Raw genomic sequence first — 19,432 nt, 5'->3', positions numbered from 1 at the left:
ATGTACAGTGCCGACCATACGGGAATCACCCAAAAACCGTAAGTCACATAGTAGAAAAGGTACTAATAGGGCAAACATGAATTGCAAATGTATTGAGCAATAAGTATTGAGCTGTAACAAAGCAGGATTACGGTTATAACGTAACAAACTACAAACAGTGTACTTCACTTTTTTCCACATGGGATACAACTACCCATAATGCCTTTCAGCGACCCGCCAGCTCCTCACATATGAGCATGAATTTGGCTAGGAGGAGTGGGATAAGGGAGGAAGAGATGAGGGAAAAGGGGGGAGAGAGGGGGGGAAGGGAGGGGTAGGATCAGGGTATGGGGTTAGGGGAAGTGCTGGTTGTATCTGTGTCAAATAAAGGGCTCAATTAAAATAATGAGGTGGAGAAATAAGGGGGTGACTTGATCAAATGGTTTGCCCCGTTAGGGGTCTATAGCCATGGAGATCACCTGGGTTATTATAATAACCTTTTGGGTAGACAGAGTAAGTGGGCGGTGGGTAGTGGTAAGCCAGGCTTGGAGGCATAATAACAAGACCATTAGCTAACAGATAATAGCGGCCGTGTAAAACATTGCAACTAAAACAGGCTAACATTAAAGTAAGTTAAAAAGGCAGAAGGCAGGTCAGGGACAATGAGGGGTAAAATTACCCGTCCGAGGAAATGTAGATGGTTAGATAAAGTTCCTGGAGTCCTTCATCGATTTGCAGAGCGATCATCTTGGTTAGTAAAGCGGCTGCGCTTGTATGGGGGTTTTGTGGGGCTGCGTTGCTGTTTAGGTGGTATCTTCGCTGTCGATGGTGATGATGATGGTGAATTCTCTTCAAAGTTGCTATGCTCCATTTCTGTGCCTCTGGTGGCGAGAAAGTGTTCCGCCTCCTCAGGGGTATGGAACGTGAGGTGTTCTCCTTCAGGTGTTTGGATGCGGAGGACAGCCGGATAGGCTAAAGAGAACCGGATTTGGTTATGGTGAAGGTTGGAGCAGATCGGTGAAAACGCTTTACGCTGCTTCATTACCTCTATGGAATAATCTGCAAAAAGTAGGAGTTTTGCGCCATCAACCATTAAAGACCGTGAGCGACGAAACTTTTGCATTATGGCATTCTTGTCTGCGTAGTTGAGGTATTTTACAATAACGTGGCGGGGTTTGGCACGTGATTCTGAGAATTGACCTATGCGGTGCGCGCGTTCAATAGTGCAGGGAATGCGAAGGCCCAGTTGTTCTGGAATAATTTTTGCGCAGATATTGGTTAACTGTGGTGTGGAAACCGATTCAGGCAGACCAATGATGCGTAAATTGTTTCTTCTCGAGCGATTTTCCAAATCATCGAGTTTGTCCCATATGTCCCTATTAGCAGCTGTGAGGCGTGCTACTGCTGCAGATGAGGCTGTGAGTTCATCTTCCAGGGAGGAAATTCTATCCTCTACCTGATTGATTCTCTGTGCCTGTGCTTGTAGGTCAATATGTAACTGCTCTAAACCCCTATGGACTGCTGCATCCACTGTAGCTGTGAGAGTGGGGCCCAGCAGCGTGACTACAGCCTGTGCAATCCCAGCAGGGGAGGTAGGGTCCGTACCTTGTATGTCTGGAGCTGAGGGGAGCGGTGGTTGTGGCTGTGGCAGCGTGTGTGCCTGCGTGTGTGCCTGCTCCGTCATGCCTGGGGCGGTCGCCATCTTGGCTGTGTCCGCCGCTGTGTCTCCTCCGGTGGGGATCGCGGATGTGACCGCCCGGGCGTACGATCGCTCCACAAAGCGATCCATGGGGGCCCGCTGTGTGTCAGCACTGTGCTGGGGGGTCTCCTCGGAGCAATAGCCGGCTTGAGAGGCAGTTTCGTGAGGGGCGCTGCGGGAGCTGAAGCTCGCTACCTCCTCTCCATGTGGCGCCGGAACCGGAAGTTCGGTTATTTACTTTTATGCGTACATTCAATTTTCACCATTTGTCAAAAAGGCGTAATTTAAAAATTACAAATATTTGTTATTTACTAACTCAATACAAGTTAAGCTTTTATATTTATTTTGTAAAATGTGCTGTGTTTTTATCTGCTAATAATGATTTTAGAGTATTTTAAGTGACTACTTTGTTTTGATAAATATTAACGCAAATATAGCAGGGCATTAAAATCAGGAGCACCTTCTCTTTATACTACAGGTCATGTGCTTTCAGAAAATATATGGTTTGAAGGAACTTTAACAAACTCTAAAAGCTTTAAGTGAAAAAATGAAAACCTCTAGACTTTTGGAGAAATTTGGATATTTACACTTTGGCGTATGTTCGATTTTCACCATTTCGCAAAAAGGTGCATTTTTAAAATTCACAAATTTTTGTTATTTATTAACTCAATACAGGTTAGCTGTTATATTTACTATGACTTTTGTAAACTATAATGAGTTTTTTTCTGCTAATAATGATTTAGTGTAGCAAAAATATGGATTTGATAAACATTTGCGCAAATATCATTGGGCCCTAAAAATCAGTAGCACCTTATTTTTTTTCTACTGGTCATGTGCTTTCAGAAAATATATGGTTTTAGGAGGGTCTTTTACACACTCTGAAAGTTGTAAAGGAAAAATAAAAAAGTAATAGAACAAAATGCAAAAATGGTCTGACCAGTTAAGTTTAAAAGTGGAGGGCAGGGCCTGGCAGTGAAAAGGTTAAAATAACAAATTAGAATCCCATCTCACTTTTAGAAGATTTGTAACCAACCTTGTTCTACGAGGGAGTGCATGTTAGGAAGATAAAAAGAGAAAAGAAACCGCACTAAAGAGCTATTAAGACATCTTAAATTGCAGCTGCAACAAAAAAACACTAATATGTAATAAACTAGGAAGTATATACTAAGTGCGCTTGCAATCTAGTGACTGATATATGTGAATGAATTATATCTGGATAGATGATTAAGCCAATCTAAGGTAAGTATATTAAATACCAATAATATTATCGGATACCAAAAAAAACCTCTTGTGAATGAATTATGAAAAACACATATAGGTGAATAGTGAAAAACACAAAAGAATATAAATTCAGTGATCTTGCTCCAAAATGATCAAATATATCATAACTCAAAAAAAATCTTTCCATAAGTAACTAATAAATAATAAACAAATAAAGATAGTGACAGGGAATTGTGTCCATTCATAAAAAGTTCAGTGAAGATGCACCAATCGCATGAAGAGGAATCACGTATCCACAGTTCGTTTAGTACAGCCCATGTAGATGAGGAGGGAGAGAGAAGTTTGAAGGAGAATCTCAACAGCCAGTGACTTCGAGAGATAATAAGGATGGACCCTTACCAGACACGGTGGACCTCCTTAATAGCAAGGTCTTGTGAGCGTGCAGATACAGCCCTCTGCAGGGACAGGTGGATGACGGCGTCTGGATCCTCATTTCGGCAGTCTCAGCGTGTCAGTTTGGAGAGAAACACTCGCCACAGCTCCAGAGCCCCTCCCTCCCTCTCTCCCCCCTCCTCCTTCTCCGCTCCTCACACAAGGAATAAGGATCTCTTACACATCCAGCCTCTCCATCTCCTGTCTCTGCTCCTAGCCGGACACCGCCGCCAGGAGCTGGGGCATGGAGCTGTGGCGAGTGTTTCTCTCCAAACTGACATGCTGAGACTGCTGAAATGAGGATCCAGACGCCGTCATCCACCTGTCCCTGCAGAGGGCTGTATCTGCACGCTCACAAGACCTTGCTATTAAGGAGGTCCACCATGTCTGGTAAGGGTCCATCCTTATTATCTCTCAAAGTCACCGGCTGTTGAGATTCTCCTTCAGACTTCTCTCTCCTTCCTCATCTACATGGGCTGTGCTAAACGAACTGTGGATACGTGATTCCTCTTCATGCGATTGGTGTATCTTCACTGAACTTTTTATGAATGGACACAATTCACTTTCACTATCTTTATTTGTTTATTATTTATTAGTTACTTATGGAAATATTTTTTGAGTTATGATGTATTTGATCATTTTGGAGCAAGATCACTAAATTTATATTCATTTGTGTTTTTCACTGTTCACCTATATGTGTTTTTCATAATTCATTCACAAGAGGTTTTTTTTGGTATCTGATAATAGTATTGGTATTTAATATACTTACCTTAGATTGACTAAATCATCTATCTAAATATAATTCATTCACATGTTAGGAAGATATCGAGACTGATTTAATAAATGAGTTCAGAATTCTCACACAATAAATTGTGTGAATATTCACTTCAATTATTCAATCATGTGAAAATCAAGTTCCTTTTTTGTTTTTTCTGAACATGATTGGATTATTAAAGTGAATATTCACACAGTATTGATATATGCACAGTACAAGGTAAAGTTTTACACAAGGGGCTCTTTCTGCTGCAATTATTTGTGTATTTTTGCATGCCAGATCTAGGAAAGGGTCTGGGGTTATGAGTAGAACAGCCTACCGCCCGGGTTACACAAAGGACCATATACAGCTGTCTCTTCTTATACTTTATATCGGCACTAATTTGCTGCTCATTCTACATCTGCAGCCTCCCAGCCTAAGGCAGTTTGGTGGTGATAAACCAGAGACACTGACCAAATGGAGTTTGTATGTACTAATATGAGAGGACCAGATCCCCTCAGCTGATTTTTGGTGTTCAATAACATATTGATTCAAATTTTGTCTCATCATGCCTAGATTCATTATATATCTGTCTGTGTGACTGGTAGGTTGACTGTAATCCTGATGTATAAAGTGGAGCCTGTTGTATACATCACTCTGGAGTATGTTGGTGTTATATAAACATAGGAAATACATTTCTACGGGACTGGACACCAGTTGGTTGGTTACAACATCTGCATGCAATCTCATCTCATTCAGCACTACACCTGTATCTAGGAAAGGTACAAAGGAAAAGCGACTCACACTACGTAGGAGCTGATAGCGGTTAGAAGGTTGATCTCCATGTCTGATGGATAATCACAATGAAAGTCAATGGGGATCTCATCTCTTATAATCACTCCGTCAGAATATGATGCTAGGTATACAGTATTTGTATATCTGATAACACTTCCATTATTCTGTAAAATAACATTTATAGCAAACATTAAAGAACAATTACAATTGTATTACTAATGTAAAGGATGTTTTCTTTATTTTCTTTTATTTCTGTTTTCTTTCATTGTTTTTTTATTTTCTTTTTCTATATTTCATTGTAGATCTTCTATACAGATCAATTGATTATATTCACAGGTAAATCTAAATTACTCATAAATGCTTCCGCTATAAATTAATAATTTGGTAATAGTTACCTATTTACATATATGTTAATGCGATTAAAACCACATGATATTAGGTACAAAGACATAATATTAATGCAGTAAAAGGAAACATTGGTAGCGGGTTAGATACAGGCTTTGTAAATCTACCCCTTTCTGTTTGAGGCTTGTAAATTACATATTTTCAATACAAAATATTTGAGAAAGAAAAAAGAACAATATAATACAAAAATGTTTTTATTTTTTTTCTCTTAGGAAATAGGACTTATTATATAATATAGTCATGTAGTCATGTATCCAGCTAATTTCTTCTGCAGCCTCCCGCTCGGTGTGAGCTGCCATTTTAGTCAAAGAAAGGCAGCAATATGTGTTAGCTTATCAATAAAGTGACCAATGATTGGTTTACTGATCACTCTCTGCTTGTCCCTTTTGTATCCTCCACCATAGAGATCATTCACCTCCTGGACTGAGTCACCTTTACAGCCATTTGGGTTTCCTGTTCTTTAAGGGGAAATTCAGAGCTCAGTTATATTGTTACATCTGCTGACCCCGATCTGTTCTAAACATTTGTGATTTACAAATCATTTTATGGATTCTTAGTGAGAAACTGGCAAGCCTGCTAGGACATACTCAGCATCAAACCTTCTCATCACAAATATACATTTATCAAATGAGGATTTTAATTTCACATTAGTATTCATCAGAATGTAGCCTTTGAATTGGACAGAGAATGGGAAGAAAGGATGATGGGTAGGTGACTATTCCGGGGTTTACTTGTTTTATCTAATTACCCCCTTAGTGGTTTTCTACTATCTGATTACTTCAGGAAATCTGTTGTATATTTGAAACATATCAGGTACGTCCTTTATGTTTATTAAATTCAGTCCTTATTATTTCTTATTAAAATACAGACAGGTTAATGTATGATTGCATATCAGCTGTGTTAAAATGAGTTAATGACATCACTTACATAATCATAAAGTGATAAAAAAAGTAACATAAAAGTAGCATGCCCATTGATGTACTTAGTGTGAATAGCAAAATAGTAATTCCATGTCCTCATATCACCTTCTCAGAGTCCATTCATAAAACATTTTTATGAACTGACTTCTCCATGAATTAGCTGGATATTGAGCACAACTCAGTGAATAATCTTAGAGAAGATAATATAAGGATACAGTGATGAACATGTTTTCATTCACACCCAGTGCAAGACTGGGCATTTGTTTTTAAACATGCCCGTTTAATTGTGAAGAGAAGTCTCAAGCCTGGGCTAAAACAAATGGGGACAATGGCAATGCAAACATTTTATGAATTCAACATCAACAGATAACATGGTAATGGACATCTACGTACCCAACTGGATCCCCCACAACTGCCATCTGCTGGCCGTGTGATGAAAGTGATGTAACTTTTATCACTTCTTTCAATGATTCCTTGGCAGGAATAGTCTCTCAGATGGATGGATGAGGTGTTATATCCCCACTTCTCCACGAGACATTTGCTGAATCGCACTTCTATATTCTCCAGGCCACAGGTGACTTGTGGTTTAAGGTCATCTACACAAGTAGTAAGAAGGATAATATTGATATATGATGTCAATATGATATAAAATCTATAATATAATATAATAGAAGATGTACTTTGTCATAAAACTGACTCATCTGTTTCAAACACAAAGGATTGGTTAGGGGATAAGTTCACCTTTGGGGACATGTAACAGGTTCCCACTCCTGTGACCTCTCCTTGATCTTCTGCCTCCCTGTAACAGCAAGCTGGGGATCTTCTTCCTGCACTTGCTGTCACTATTTTAAAAAAGCGCAGCTGTGCAAGGGCTCCGCCCACCCAACCGCACCATTCATTTACATATTTATGTGAATGGAAGAACTACAACTACTGTCATCCATTGCAGCTGATGGCTTATAGTTCTCAATGAACTACCATGGGGCTGGTGAGTGCTCCAGGTAATTCATTGATCCTTCCTGTCATTCAGTAACTGCCTCCCTGTACAATGTATATGCAGACAGTATACTGAGATTGTCTGCAGGATCCAGGCATTGCACCTGCATTCTGAAGGCACAGAAACTGATGCGAAGAAAGTAGATGGTCTTCATATAAGTCAAAACATGTTTATTTTAACAGTATTTTTTTTATTATTTGTCAAAACTAAAAAGTGTGTATAATCACCTCCTCAAAGATACCAGACTAGTACACTTTTATTCCACTTATCAAACGGCCATATTGTCAAAGCTGAATGATAACCTGTTTGTAAAAAAAAATGAGCTACTGCATTTTTTTACACTAAAGATAAATAATAATACAATTATTTTAACTTTTTTTAATTATCTCCAGCAGAGTACGAAGAGCTCCAGCTAGTAATTTTGTCTGTGGTCTTCAAATATTTAGAAAGGGCTTGGATGCAAGGCACTGGATCTGTAATGGGTTCCAAATGGGGCTATTGGGAAAAAAGTTTGTGTTTAAAGGAATGCAATGACTCCAAATAGGCTTTTCTTAAAATAGGAATGGTCTGCGGAGACCCCTTGGAAGAAATCTATGAACCAAAGGGTGAAAGAGAACCCCACACCATAGAAACTTGAATAAAAATAGTTTAACCTCCCTGGCGGTATGATTTTTTCAGATTTTCAAAGCAGTACAATGTTTCACATGGAAATTTGGCCTTTTTTTATATTGTAGGCCTGTAATTCTTAGAAACAACTCACTTAAATCTGTCCAAACAAGAGTCTAGTAGACATCCCGGGTATGATAAATTTTGAAACATGAAAAAATAAATAATAATATAATAAATAACTATAAATAATTATAACAAATAATAAAATAATAATACAAATTATTCAATAATCTAATCAAATCAAAAACACTGAAATTTGCTCAGTTGCAGAATTGTCGCTGTCATTACTTTCAGTGTTTGATGATGGATTTCCCCACAATTCACTATTGCTCAATTCTGCAAGTAATTCTAATTTATTATCGCTGTTTTCTAGCTGGTCTAAAACCGCTTTTGATGTAAAGGGACGCTTTTTGGTTGCTATGGACAATCTCCAGTTTCCAGGCAGAAAGAACATTATATATAATATAAAACTGCATGCAGGGCATTTGATAAACCACTAGGGACAAAAGGGATGTGAAATTATTTGATACAGTAATGTAATCTGTAAGATTACAGTGTACTGTATGTGTATTGTGTTTTTTACTTTTTGAATTCGACGCTGTTCTGAGTCCCCTTGCGTCGCAACGCTGGCAGGGAACGGAGCTCGGCACAGTAATAGATCTAGCGGAGACACGGCTCACAGACAGAGCGTGGAGACATCGCAGTATCCTGGGGACAAGGTAAGTAACTTTGCCTGAATCCTGCTATGCGATCCCCGAGTGTGGCTCGGGGTTACCGCTTTTGGTACTTAAAATCCACCCTGAGCCACACTCGTGATTACCGCTAAGGAGGTTAACTTAAAAAAAACAATAAACCAATGTGCTTCAGGGGGACCGGCTACATCCAATACTTCAGGGCATAGGAAGAAAAATCAGCTCCCTATCCTATTCATATTTTCTAAAGAAAACTGGTGGGTCTTTTTCCAGCTATTTTTTTTTTACTCCAGACCGTCTGGTTCCTTAACTTCTTCCCACCCAGCTTGTAGACAAATGATGGTTAGGTGGGAGCTCTCTCATTCTGATTGGACGTCATATGACATCCTACCCAGAAGACGCTTCAAACAGAACAGCCAATGACAGATCACTGTTCCGGGCCGCTGCCAGTACCATGTGATTGTTGTGACCAATCACAGCAGATCTGATGAATTACAGACAAGGTGCAGCGCTTAAAAAATATAAAAAATCAGATTATCAATCCAATTGACATAATCATAGTTGGTCCATATAAGAATGCTAAATAGTGGTGATTATTAAGATAAAAGAGCAAAGGTGTATCCAAACAGAAGCTGTCATCATCACCTTTTCACACTGCCTCTTACCCCTCCATCTGGACGCTCACCGAGGAAGGTCAATCAATCCTGTTCAAAAGTAATCCTGGGATGGTGTCACTGGATTGTGTCCCTAGCTTCTCCTTAATAAGATATTCCTCCACTGCCCACAGTATCTTTTCCAATTTGGTAAAAATCTATACAGGCATCAATACAGAGAAACCGATTTTTTCCAACCAACAATATGGCCCCCGCGTATGCAATGACGTCACACGTCACAACTCCTCCCCATGCGTTTCATCATGGATGACGTAAGGAGAAGCCGGGGACACAATCCAGTGACACCATCCCAGGATTAATTTAAACAGGCTTGATTGACCTTCCTTGGTGGGAGTCCACATTGAGAGGTAAGAGGCAGTGTGAACGGGTGATGGGGATGGCTCCTCTTTGGATACTCCTTTCCTCTTATGTCTTAATAATCACCACTATTCAGAGTTCTTATATGGACCAACTATGATTATGTAAATTGGACTGATAATCTGATTTATTATATTTTTTTAAGTCCGTAATTCTTGTTGTTTCTTATGTTGTTATTCCAGTATATATGTGCTAGCAGGTTTTGTACTTTGCCATTTTTTAACCTAGCACAACCTATCTTGTTTTATACAGCCGATCACATGACATTTGTACACAATGGATGGATTTCATTAATGCCATTCATTGTGTACTATTGTGTTGCTAGCTGTGATTGGTCACAGTGATCAAATTGTACAGACAGGTCACAGTCCTTCTGTACCATGTGATTAGCTGTGGCCAATTACAGCTAATTACAACAATACACACAGATTGAATGGATTTCATTCAGTAAAAATTGTTGTTTTTATCAGTGATATTCACTGTTATAAGTGATCATACTGTTTATATAAAAAAAAATCTTGATCACCTAACACTGTATTGCTCTGGTCACAGTATGTACAAAACAAAATTATAAAACAGTAATAAAAAAGAAAAAAATGAAAACAAATATTATTAAATTATATATACAGTATATGTATTAAAAATGAGTTATTTATTTATTTATTTTTTTCCATACTGTCACCAGTCAGTGCCCCTTATCACCGCCACATCAGTTATATGATGGTGCTGTACTGCATTGTTGACATATGTAAAAAAAAATGACTTTAATTTCCAAAAAAATGTGACAAAAAATTAAAATTTCAAGAAACTCACCATGGCTTTTACTAAATACATTGGGCTGTCTACTTTCCAAAAAGGGGTCATTTGAGGGATATTTGTACTGTCCTGACATTTTATGGCCTCACGAAATGAGATAGGCCATCAGTCAATCAGGATTGATTGATTTGTAGATATACAGCATAGTTTGTGGACTACACTGATTTGAATTACTTTTTACCAAAGCAATGTAGCAGAATACATTTTGACCTAAATTATGAAGAAAGATTATTTATTTGTAAAATTTTATAACAGAAAAAAAGAAAATAGAAAGTTTTGAAAAAGAAAGCCTGCAATCTTTTTTCATTTATTTAGCAAAACATTAAAAAAACCCAGTGGTGATTAAATACCACCAATAGAAAGCTATTTTCCAAAAATCCAAAAAATGCGGCAATTTGAAAAATTTTGAAATTTGGAAATGTGGAAATTCGGAAATTTAGAAATGTGGAAATTCGGAAATTCGTAAATCAGAAAATTTGAAATTCAGAAATTTCGAAAATTTGAAAATCCGAATTTTCCGATTTCCAAATTTTCGAATTTCTGAATTTTGGAAATGTTCGAATTTCTGAATTTCCGAAAAAAAGCAAAAAAACAAAAACGAAAACAAACAATTTTTTTTTTGTCAGTGCACATGTCTATTTACTGAGCTGATTTCATAGTAAATCCTTTATAGGTAAACCTCGTAGAAAAGTTATAAGAACTTCTTTCATAATTTCCTTCAAATAGAAATCCTCATGTTTATAACCTACAGTACCTTCTAGATTTCCTAGTTGTATTCCAGATTTACAGTAACAGCCAGAAACTCCGCCCACAATTCTGCATTCCTCATCCGGAGCGCAGTCCACCCCTGAGCAGCTATAATTAGATTCTAATAGAGAAGGAACACAGAGAATGTTTAATAACCTGAAGCACATAAGAAATAAATACTTTATACTGTATATATATATATATATATATATATATATATATATATATATATATATATATATTGTTTTATAAATGAAGACAACATACTGAATTATGCTTTGTGTAAATACTTACCTGTACAATAGGCAAAGTTGCAGCTTGGTGGTCTCTGTAGCTTATATACATAAAAACCTCCCGGACACATTTTCACAGAAATATTATAAGGATATGTACAGCATCCGTCATACCAGTTGGAACAAGCTGTACGATTCACAATGCCGTCACTGACTGTAGGGTGGGAGCCGTTCATCCAAATGGGGATAGCAGTCCCACAGCTGTATTGTGGTATGCAGTGCTCAGGGATTTTCTGGTCATATTCTCCTTTAAACCGATACCAGCCAGATAGACCATTGTCACAATGATACCAATAATACCAGTAATCCCAGTAACCATATGTATTAGAAGTACTGCGCCAGGGGTCATTAAGTATGGTGTTGCTGGAGCAAGGGTCAATACAGGAATATGATCCAATGTACTTCACACATTCTTCATTAGAGCCACACGGTGTTCCTTGTAGGCATTCATTGATCTCACAGTGGTATCCATCTCCATAATATCCTTGGGGACAAGTACAGGTGTAAGATCCATAATGATTTGTACATATAGCTACTGGATCACAGTCATTGAGAGAGCTGTCCGCACACTCATCAATATCAACACAGCCAAAATCTTCTTTATAGTCATATCCAGAGTAACAATTACAGGTGTAAGATCCGATAGTGTTCACACAGTAACCATTACCATAATAATTACAATTGTTGGTGTAAAAGTCCTGACATTCATAAATATCATTACAAGATGATCCATCTCCAGCAAATCCCTCTTTACATGTGCACTCCCCGTATCCTCCAAATTCTGAACAAGTGGCATTTGGATGGCAGTCAGAATCTGAACAAGTATCTAAAAAGAGAAAGAGTGTTTTACTTAGTGTATCCTTAGTATTTTCCTTAGAATATCCTTAGTATTTTCCTTAGTATATTAGGTATCACAGCACCAGATAAGAAGAATAATAGGTGGACATAGGGTCAGAATGGGGGTCATGGGATCAGTGTAGTAACAAAAGGGGTCAGGTCCCTCAATGTTTTGGGACCCATTCACAAATATAACTCCTGTACCTACAACAATCCTCACAGGAACAATGGAGGACATTTATCAATTCTGTACCAAAGCCAGGAAAACCAAAAACAGGAGCGTTGAGGCAGATCTGATGTACACTGTATAGTCATGCAGGAACCTCAAAAGCTTCTGGTGAATAATATTTCAAATTATGTCAGAAATAACAAGGACCATGACTTCATCCAAACCTCCATTAATTATCTGAACCTATGCGCCCTCACTGGACTGTTTTTTTTTTCGTGGGGCCGCATATCTGTGCATCTGTCTTTGTGCTGGGAGCGCGCCACATGGTGAACTCCCAGCACAAAAACTGGGGTCTCACTTAAACCCTATGGGTCCCATACTAACAATCGGAACCCAAGAAAACCCCAGTTCTGAGTCACCAGATTACTGCGATAGCCCCTGATTGGCTATCACAGTGATTATTCACTGTAAAGCCCGTCCCTGAACAAGGTTTGATCTAGGTCAGTGCCAGGGTTAGGGTCTGGGTCATGGTCAAAGCCAAAGGTCAAGGTCAGGGTCAAAGGTCAGAGTTAGTATATTTTGGACAAGATTTAAAAAAAAAAACATTTTTTAAATTAGTATCAGTGTCAGTGTGTTTTAGGTAGGATAAAAAAAGCAAAATGCACACTATTGTTTTTGGGCTGTACTACGGGTACAAACAATAAATAGCATACACATATGAGGTATCACTGCGATCACTGCGAGAAAGAGAATTTATTTTGGGGTTGTTCTTTGGTGGTAGGTAATTGTAGTAACAAAAAATATACAGCTAACTTATTATTTTTTTACTATTTTGGGCTAGTTTTTCTTTGATAATAACAAATCAGGTGATATCCATTACCATTTACTACCAAAAGAAAGCCCAATTTGCCCTGAAAAAAAATGCAGTATAATCCACCTGGATGCACAAAAGAGTTGTTTTGACATGTACAGTTTTACTAACATATGTCAAAGTTGCAAAACTGTGTCTAGGCATTAACATTTGTTTTACCCTTAGGTGTTTAGGGGGGGTTAAACTTAGGAATAGATGACTTTCTCCCATGCTTTCATACTGTGGTCTCTCTCTTGGCTGCAAGGCTGACTGTCATTAGACATTGGAAACAGAACCTTGTGCTGAATCCGCCTGAAGCTGATGGATTGGTTCAAATGCATTAAACCTTCAAACAATTATTAGCCATGGGGAAAGATAAAAGTTGTAAATTTGAGAACATCTGGAAGCCTTGAGTTACTTGGGTTGGAGCTGAGTGTCCACAATATAACAAATGACTCAGGGACAAGTTTTCTGTAGACAATAAGAATTTATATGTAGTGGAACGTATAGTTCCTAACCACTTTCTGTCTATTTCCTTTTTTCTATTGAAAATGTTTTGTGCAAAAAATTGAGTTTCAGATTTGATAGTTATCTTATAAATTCCTTCCTTGATGTCAATTATCTCCAATGGGGATGGTGGATTGAATTGCTCTGGGTCCCTAGGTGAATTCCATTCTGTACCTATGACTGGTATTGTTACAGTATTCTACTACAATTTTTCCAATGAGGCATCTGGGTAATGTGTAGTCTGCTTCCAAACACAGAGAAACCTCTGTGGGAATACTTGGGCTATCGGTATAATGGTTGGATGAAAGATTTGGAGCACCACACCGGAATTACATACAGTGTACATAGTTAGTCTGGTTGAAAAAAGCCCATCCAGTTCAACCAATCGCAGGGGAGAAAATAAACAAAAAAACTCCCATTTTATGCAATTGTACATTACAACAATCCTTCACCCACTGTTGATGCAGATGAAGGCAAAAAAAAAAAACAGCAAAGAATGATCCAATTTGTTCCAGCAGGGGGAAAAAAATCCTTCCTGATCCCCCAAGAGACAATCAGATATTCCCTGCATCAACTTTGCCTTTAAATATGTTAAATGCTAAAATGTTAAAATCCAAAAGATGTAATGAACTCAACAGCCAATATGTTTTGAGGACCTCATCTCAACCCCATCATCAGGACTTAAAGGGGTAGTAAACTAACACATTCCAAAATCAGCTGACAGGCAAGGTTGTTATAACAGAAGAGGCCATAGAAGGCTCTTCTGTCATAAATGTCTCCCTTCCCTGTCAGCAGTAATGCAATCTGAGCCACGCATGTGCAGCTCTGACTGCAATTGTGGCACTCTCTGCATGTTGTGGTGAAGTGACGCGTGATGTCACTGAAGCCTGGCCATTCAGATGTTCGAAGATTTCGAACCCAGAAAGAGTCATGACAGCCCAGCACTGTAGGGCTCTGTTTGTAGGTAAATCACTTATAATGTACTAGTATGACATGCATACCCTTACATTATGATTTCAACCATCAAGGAGGCACGTTTTTGGACTTTCTCAAAGAGAATTTACTGCCTCTTTAAGGGATTGGTTTTCAGAAGACTCAAGCTTGAAATAGGATAAGAATAATTGTGTACCAAATATCCCGATCTCCTTGTTGCATTCATCAGCTGCTGAAAGTTCTGAAGGAAAATCAAGACTTTGAGTGCACAATTATCCTGATCCCAATTCCAGGTCGTGTGTTTGTGTTCTCCAAAACCCATTTTCCTCAGCCCTAATGAAGGGGGTGGGCTGAGTCCTCCAAAACTCATCAAGATCATTGCTTGCTTTGGTGTAAAACCTTCTATTTGGAATTTAACATTCTGATGTAGTGCTCCAAAACTTTGATAAAACTGTAATAATTTAAAGTTGGATTTGCTGTCTTATACATCAATGTATGATTTCATATCACAAGCATAACACTCACATTATTGAACCTGATGTGTTCTTGCACTTTTGTGCCTTTCAATTTTGTATGTAATAGCTCTCATCTCTACATTAATCACTGTTACTTTTACAAAATGAAATAAAGACTAACTTAAGTAAAAAAATAATAATAGATAGTTCTGTGACAGAATAAACCCGACCATTGACCACAAATCTGTCTCATCTCCAGCAGTAAACTAGATCTAATGACCTACAAAATTAATTCATCTTTTGCACTATAATGCAGGGGTCACAAATGCATAAACAAACTGTTGCACAGACTTTGCTAACTGATACAATGCCTGATTTGTATTTATATTTATCACTAATTTGCTTAAAAAATGTCCCCTAATAAATTTCACAGTCGGGGTGAACAGGAAATGGCCAAAGCTGAAAAAGTATTACCAAGATTGATGTCATTTGTAGAAAACAAACTAAAGTAAGAGCAGAAGTTTTGTTCTGTGAATCTCGGGGGGTGGTGACCATATTGAATATCATCTATAGACTGGTGATCTCTACACATAACAGGAAGATAATAGAACTGTAATATTTACATATAAAGAAACAAGACTATCATATGGTGAGCTTACCTGGTTTGTCCAACCCTACAAAAAATGTAAAAAAAAGAACATTAGATTGTGTTCCTTGGCATGCATCTCTTGCAATTAGCAAATCATCATTCCAGATAAAGTGACATTTTGTGACAACAATAGTTATAAAGTTCTTATTTACACTCTGCCAACAATACATTGCTCACATTCCACTCTACATGATGCTGTACTATGCATCATTAGCATTGCATTCATACAGAATTGAGGTCCGTGCTTTAAAAACATATATTTAGTGATAGAAAGTAATACATAGATAAATTAGAATTAGAATGTAATTTGAGGACTTTGAACATTACAGCAGTAAAAAAAACTATAGCCATAGCAGGTTCTATGGGGCTTTGGTGGTGTCAGGGGGCCTCATTAATGAGGCTGTTGAGGTAAATTAAAATGTGAAGCCTGCAGTCTAGAAGAGCTGACATCACACCCACAGGAGAAATCATTAGATATCCCTTGACTCAGAGCCTTCTTGTTTTATCTATCTTGTTGATTGTAAACCTAATTTTAAAAAAATAACAAATATGTCATACTTACCTGCTCCGTGTAATGGTTTTGCTCATAGTTGCCCCAGTTCACCTCTTCTCAGGTCCCCTGCAAGTGCTGCTGGCTCTTCCCTCTGCCGAGTGCCCCAATAGTCACTCATGCAGACTCTCTCTCAGGCCGTGCTTTGTGTGTCCTTTGATACACAGAGTTCAGCTTGGCCCCACCCTCAATATCTCCTCACTAGGGATGAGCCGAACACCTCCGGTTCGGTTCGCACCAGAACTTGCAAACGGAACAAAACTTTGCACGAACGTTCGAACCCCATTGAAGTCGATGGGACTCGAACGTTCAAAATCAAAAGTGCTAATTTTAAAGGCTAATTTGCATGTTATTGTCCTAAAAAGTGTTTGGGGACCCGGGTCCTGCCCCAGGGGACATGTATCAATGCAAAAAAAGTTTTAAAAATGGCCGTTTTTTCAGGAGAAGTGATTTTAATGATGCTTAAAGTGAAAACAAGTGAAATATTCCTTTAAATATCGTACCTGGTGGGTGTCTATAATATGCTTGTAAATTGGCGCGTGTTTCCCATGCTTCGAACAGTCTCTGCACAAATTGACATTTTTAAAGGAATAAAAGTCATTTAAAATTGCTTACGGCTTTATTGTAATGTCGGGTCCCGGTAATATGGATGAAAATCAGTGAGACAAACGGCATGGGTACCCCCCCAGTCCATTACCAGGCCCTTTGGGTCTTGTATGGTTATTAAGGGGAACCCCGCACCTAAATTAAAAAAAGGAAAGGCGTGGGGCCCCCAGGCCCTATATACTCTGAACAGCAGTATACAGGTGGTGCAAACAAGATATGGACTGTACATAGGTTTGTTGTTAAGTATAACCTGTTTGTAATTTTGAACTGGTACATTTTTAAAGTGTTTAGCTCCAGCCAAAAAAAATCAATTTTAAGCTTTTTTGAAAACATAGGGAAGGGTTATCAACCCAATGAAATTTGTTTTGCTGTCTGTGCTTCTCTTCAGAAGATTTCACCTCACTTTCTGTCCCAATGACAAATGTTTTTTGAAAATTTGGGGGTTTTAGTGAAACAAGGATTGGTGATAAAGCATTAGTGGAAAGGAGAAATGTTTTTCCCATATTAACTCTTACAGGAGAGAATTTCCCTTCCTAGCGGTAGATTTCATCTCACTTCCTGTTGTCTCCTTCTGTTTGCAAGTAGGAGTCATTTGTAAGTTGGATGTTTGAAAGTAGGGGCCTGCCCTATATACTCTACAGAAATTGGGGCCTTAGGTGTTGGTGTTGCCACAAAACTGTAAGCCCTCACAGGGCCCTGCTGTGAAATATTAGATCAAGAATTGTAATTACATGCCCCTGTTTAACAGGGTCAGAAAAATTGGGCATTTGGTGATGGTGGTGGTGGTGCTGGTGCCACAACACTGTAAGTCCTCACAGTTACTCTTGGTTGGCGCTGGAACAGGCCCTGCTGTGAAATATTAGTTTAAGAATTGTAATTACATGTCCCTGTTGAACAGGGGAAGAAAAATTGGGCCTTAGGCACTGGTGCCACAACACTGCAACCCCTCACAGATACTCTAGTTGGAGCGCAGGAATGAGCCCTCCTGCAAAATATTGCATAAAAAATTGTAATTACACGCCCCTGTTAAAAAGGGGCAGAAAAATTGGGCCTCAGCCACTGGTGGCAGCGCCCAGAACCAAAAATATTCTTACAAGCTATCAGCATGATCATTGAGGAGGAAGAGGATTGTCACTCATCATAACAGGATAATCACTCAGCATCAGCATAGGGAGTCTTGAAGGAATCTGACATTTCAAAAAAAAATTATTCGGTTACATCAGCATCAGGTGCTTGGTATCTGGTAGTGACCCAAGACTGATTCATTTTTATGAAGGTCAGTTGATCGACCGAGTTGGTGGACAGGCGCACCCTGTGATCAGTTACAAAGACTCCAGCAGCACTAAATGTGCGTTCCGAAAGAACGCTGGATGTAGGACAGGACAGTAGCTCAATTGCATACTGTGCAAGCTCTGGCCAGTGATCCATCCTCAAGATCCAGTAACCCAAAGGATTTTCGGTGGGAAAGGTGTCCAAGTCAGATCTTGCCCCTAGGTATTCCTGCACCATGTAAAACAGATGCTGGCGATGGTTGCTGGAACCGATCATACCTTGGGGCTGCGGACTAAAAAATTGTCTGAACGCATCCATCAGACGGCCACCTTCTCCACCGCTCCTTCTTTGACTGACCGAAGCCTCAGCAACTTGTTGTCCAGGAACAGGAGTTTGTAACTTCCCAGTCTCTGGGAACGCGTTGCACAGACCTTTCTGCAAGGCCCCCAGAAGATGTTTCATCCTCTGCTCCCTCTGCGATAGCAAGATAAGTTCCACAACTTTACCCTTGTAAGTGGATCAAGGAGGGTTGGCAGCCAGTATTGATCCCTCTCCTTGATACCACGAATACGAGGATCCTTCCGCAGGCTTTGCAGGATCAGGGAGGCCATGCAGCGTAGGTTTGCTGAGGCATTCGGTCCGGAGTCCTCTGGGTCACTAAGGACGACATGATCCGCAGCCACCTCCTCCCAGCCACGTACAAGTCCATGGGTTTCTTGGGACTGTAAATGATCCCTTAAAGACTGCTGCTGATGCTGAGTGCCAGGCTCCACCTCCATGCTGACACAATCCTCCTCCTCCTCGTCCTCTTCCTGTGTGATCGGTGGGCACGCAGGAACACTGTCTGGATAAAGGGGGCCTTGAGAGCTAAGGAAGTCCTCCTCTTCCTGCCTCTGTTCTGCCTCAAGTGCCCTGTCCATTATTCCACACAGCGTGTGCTCCAACAGGTGGACAAGGGAGGCAGTGTCACTAATGCATGCACTGTCACTGCTTACCATCCTTGTGGCCTCCTCAAATGGTGACAGGACAGTGCATTCATCCCTGATCATGGCCCATTGGTGTGGAGAAATAAAAACAAGCTCCCCTGACCCTGTCCTGGTGCCATAGTCACACAGGTACTCATTGATGGCCCTCTGCTGTGCAGCCGCTGCAGC

General features: G+C 39.4%; 1 protein-coding gene across 1 annotated transcript in view; it reads right to left on the bottom strand.

Moving 5' to 3' along the window:
• Nucleotides 1-19,432, bottom strand: part of LOC141147855 (uromodulin-like) — a 124,775-nt gene that overhangs the window by 15,986 nt on the left and 89,357 nt on the right. The window contains exons 9-13 of the mRNA XM_073635022.1: nt 15,861-15,875; nt 11,452-12,276; nt 11,165-11,278; nt 6,599-6,801; nt 4,890-5,044 (exon numbers count right to left, since the gene is read on the bottom strand). Of these exons, the coding sequence (XP_073491123.1) occupies nt 4,890-5,044; nt 6,599-6,801; nt 11,165-11,278; nt 11,452-12,276; nt 15,861-15,875 (1,312 nt within the window). The remainder of the gene's footprint in view (nt 1-4,889; nt 5,045-6,598; nt 6,802-11,164; nt 11,279-11,451; nt 12,277-15,860; nt 15,876-19,432) is intronic.

The sequence above is a fragment of the Aquarana catesbeiana genome, linkage group LG06 (assembly GCF_042186555.1).
Source record: "Aquarana catesbeiana isolate 2022-GZ linkage group LG06, ASM4218655v1, whole genome shotgun sequence".
NCBI lineage: Eukaryota > Metazoa > Chordata > Amphibia > Anura > Ranidae > Aquarana > Aquarana catesbeiana.
This window is presented reverse-complemented; position numbering and strand designations above follow the sequence as displayed.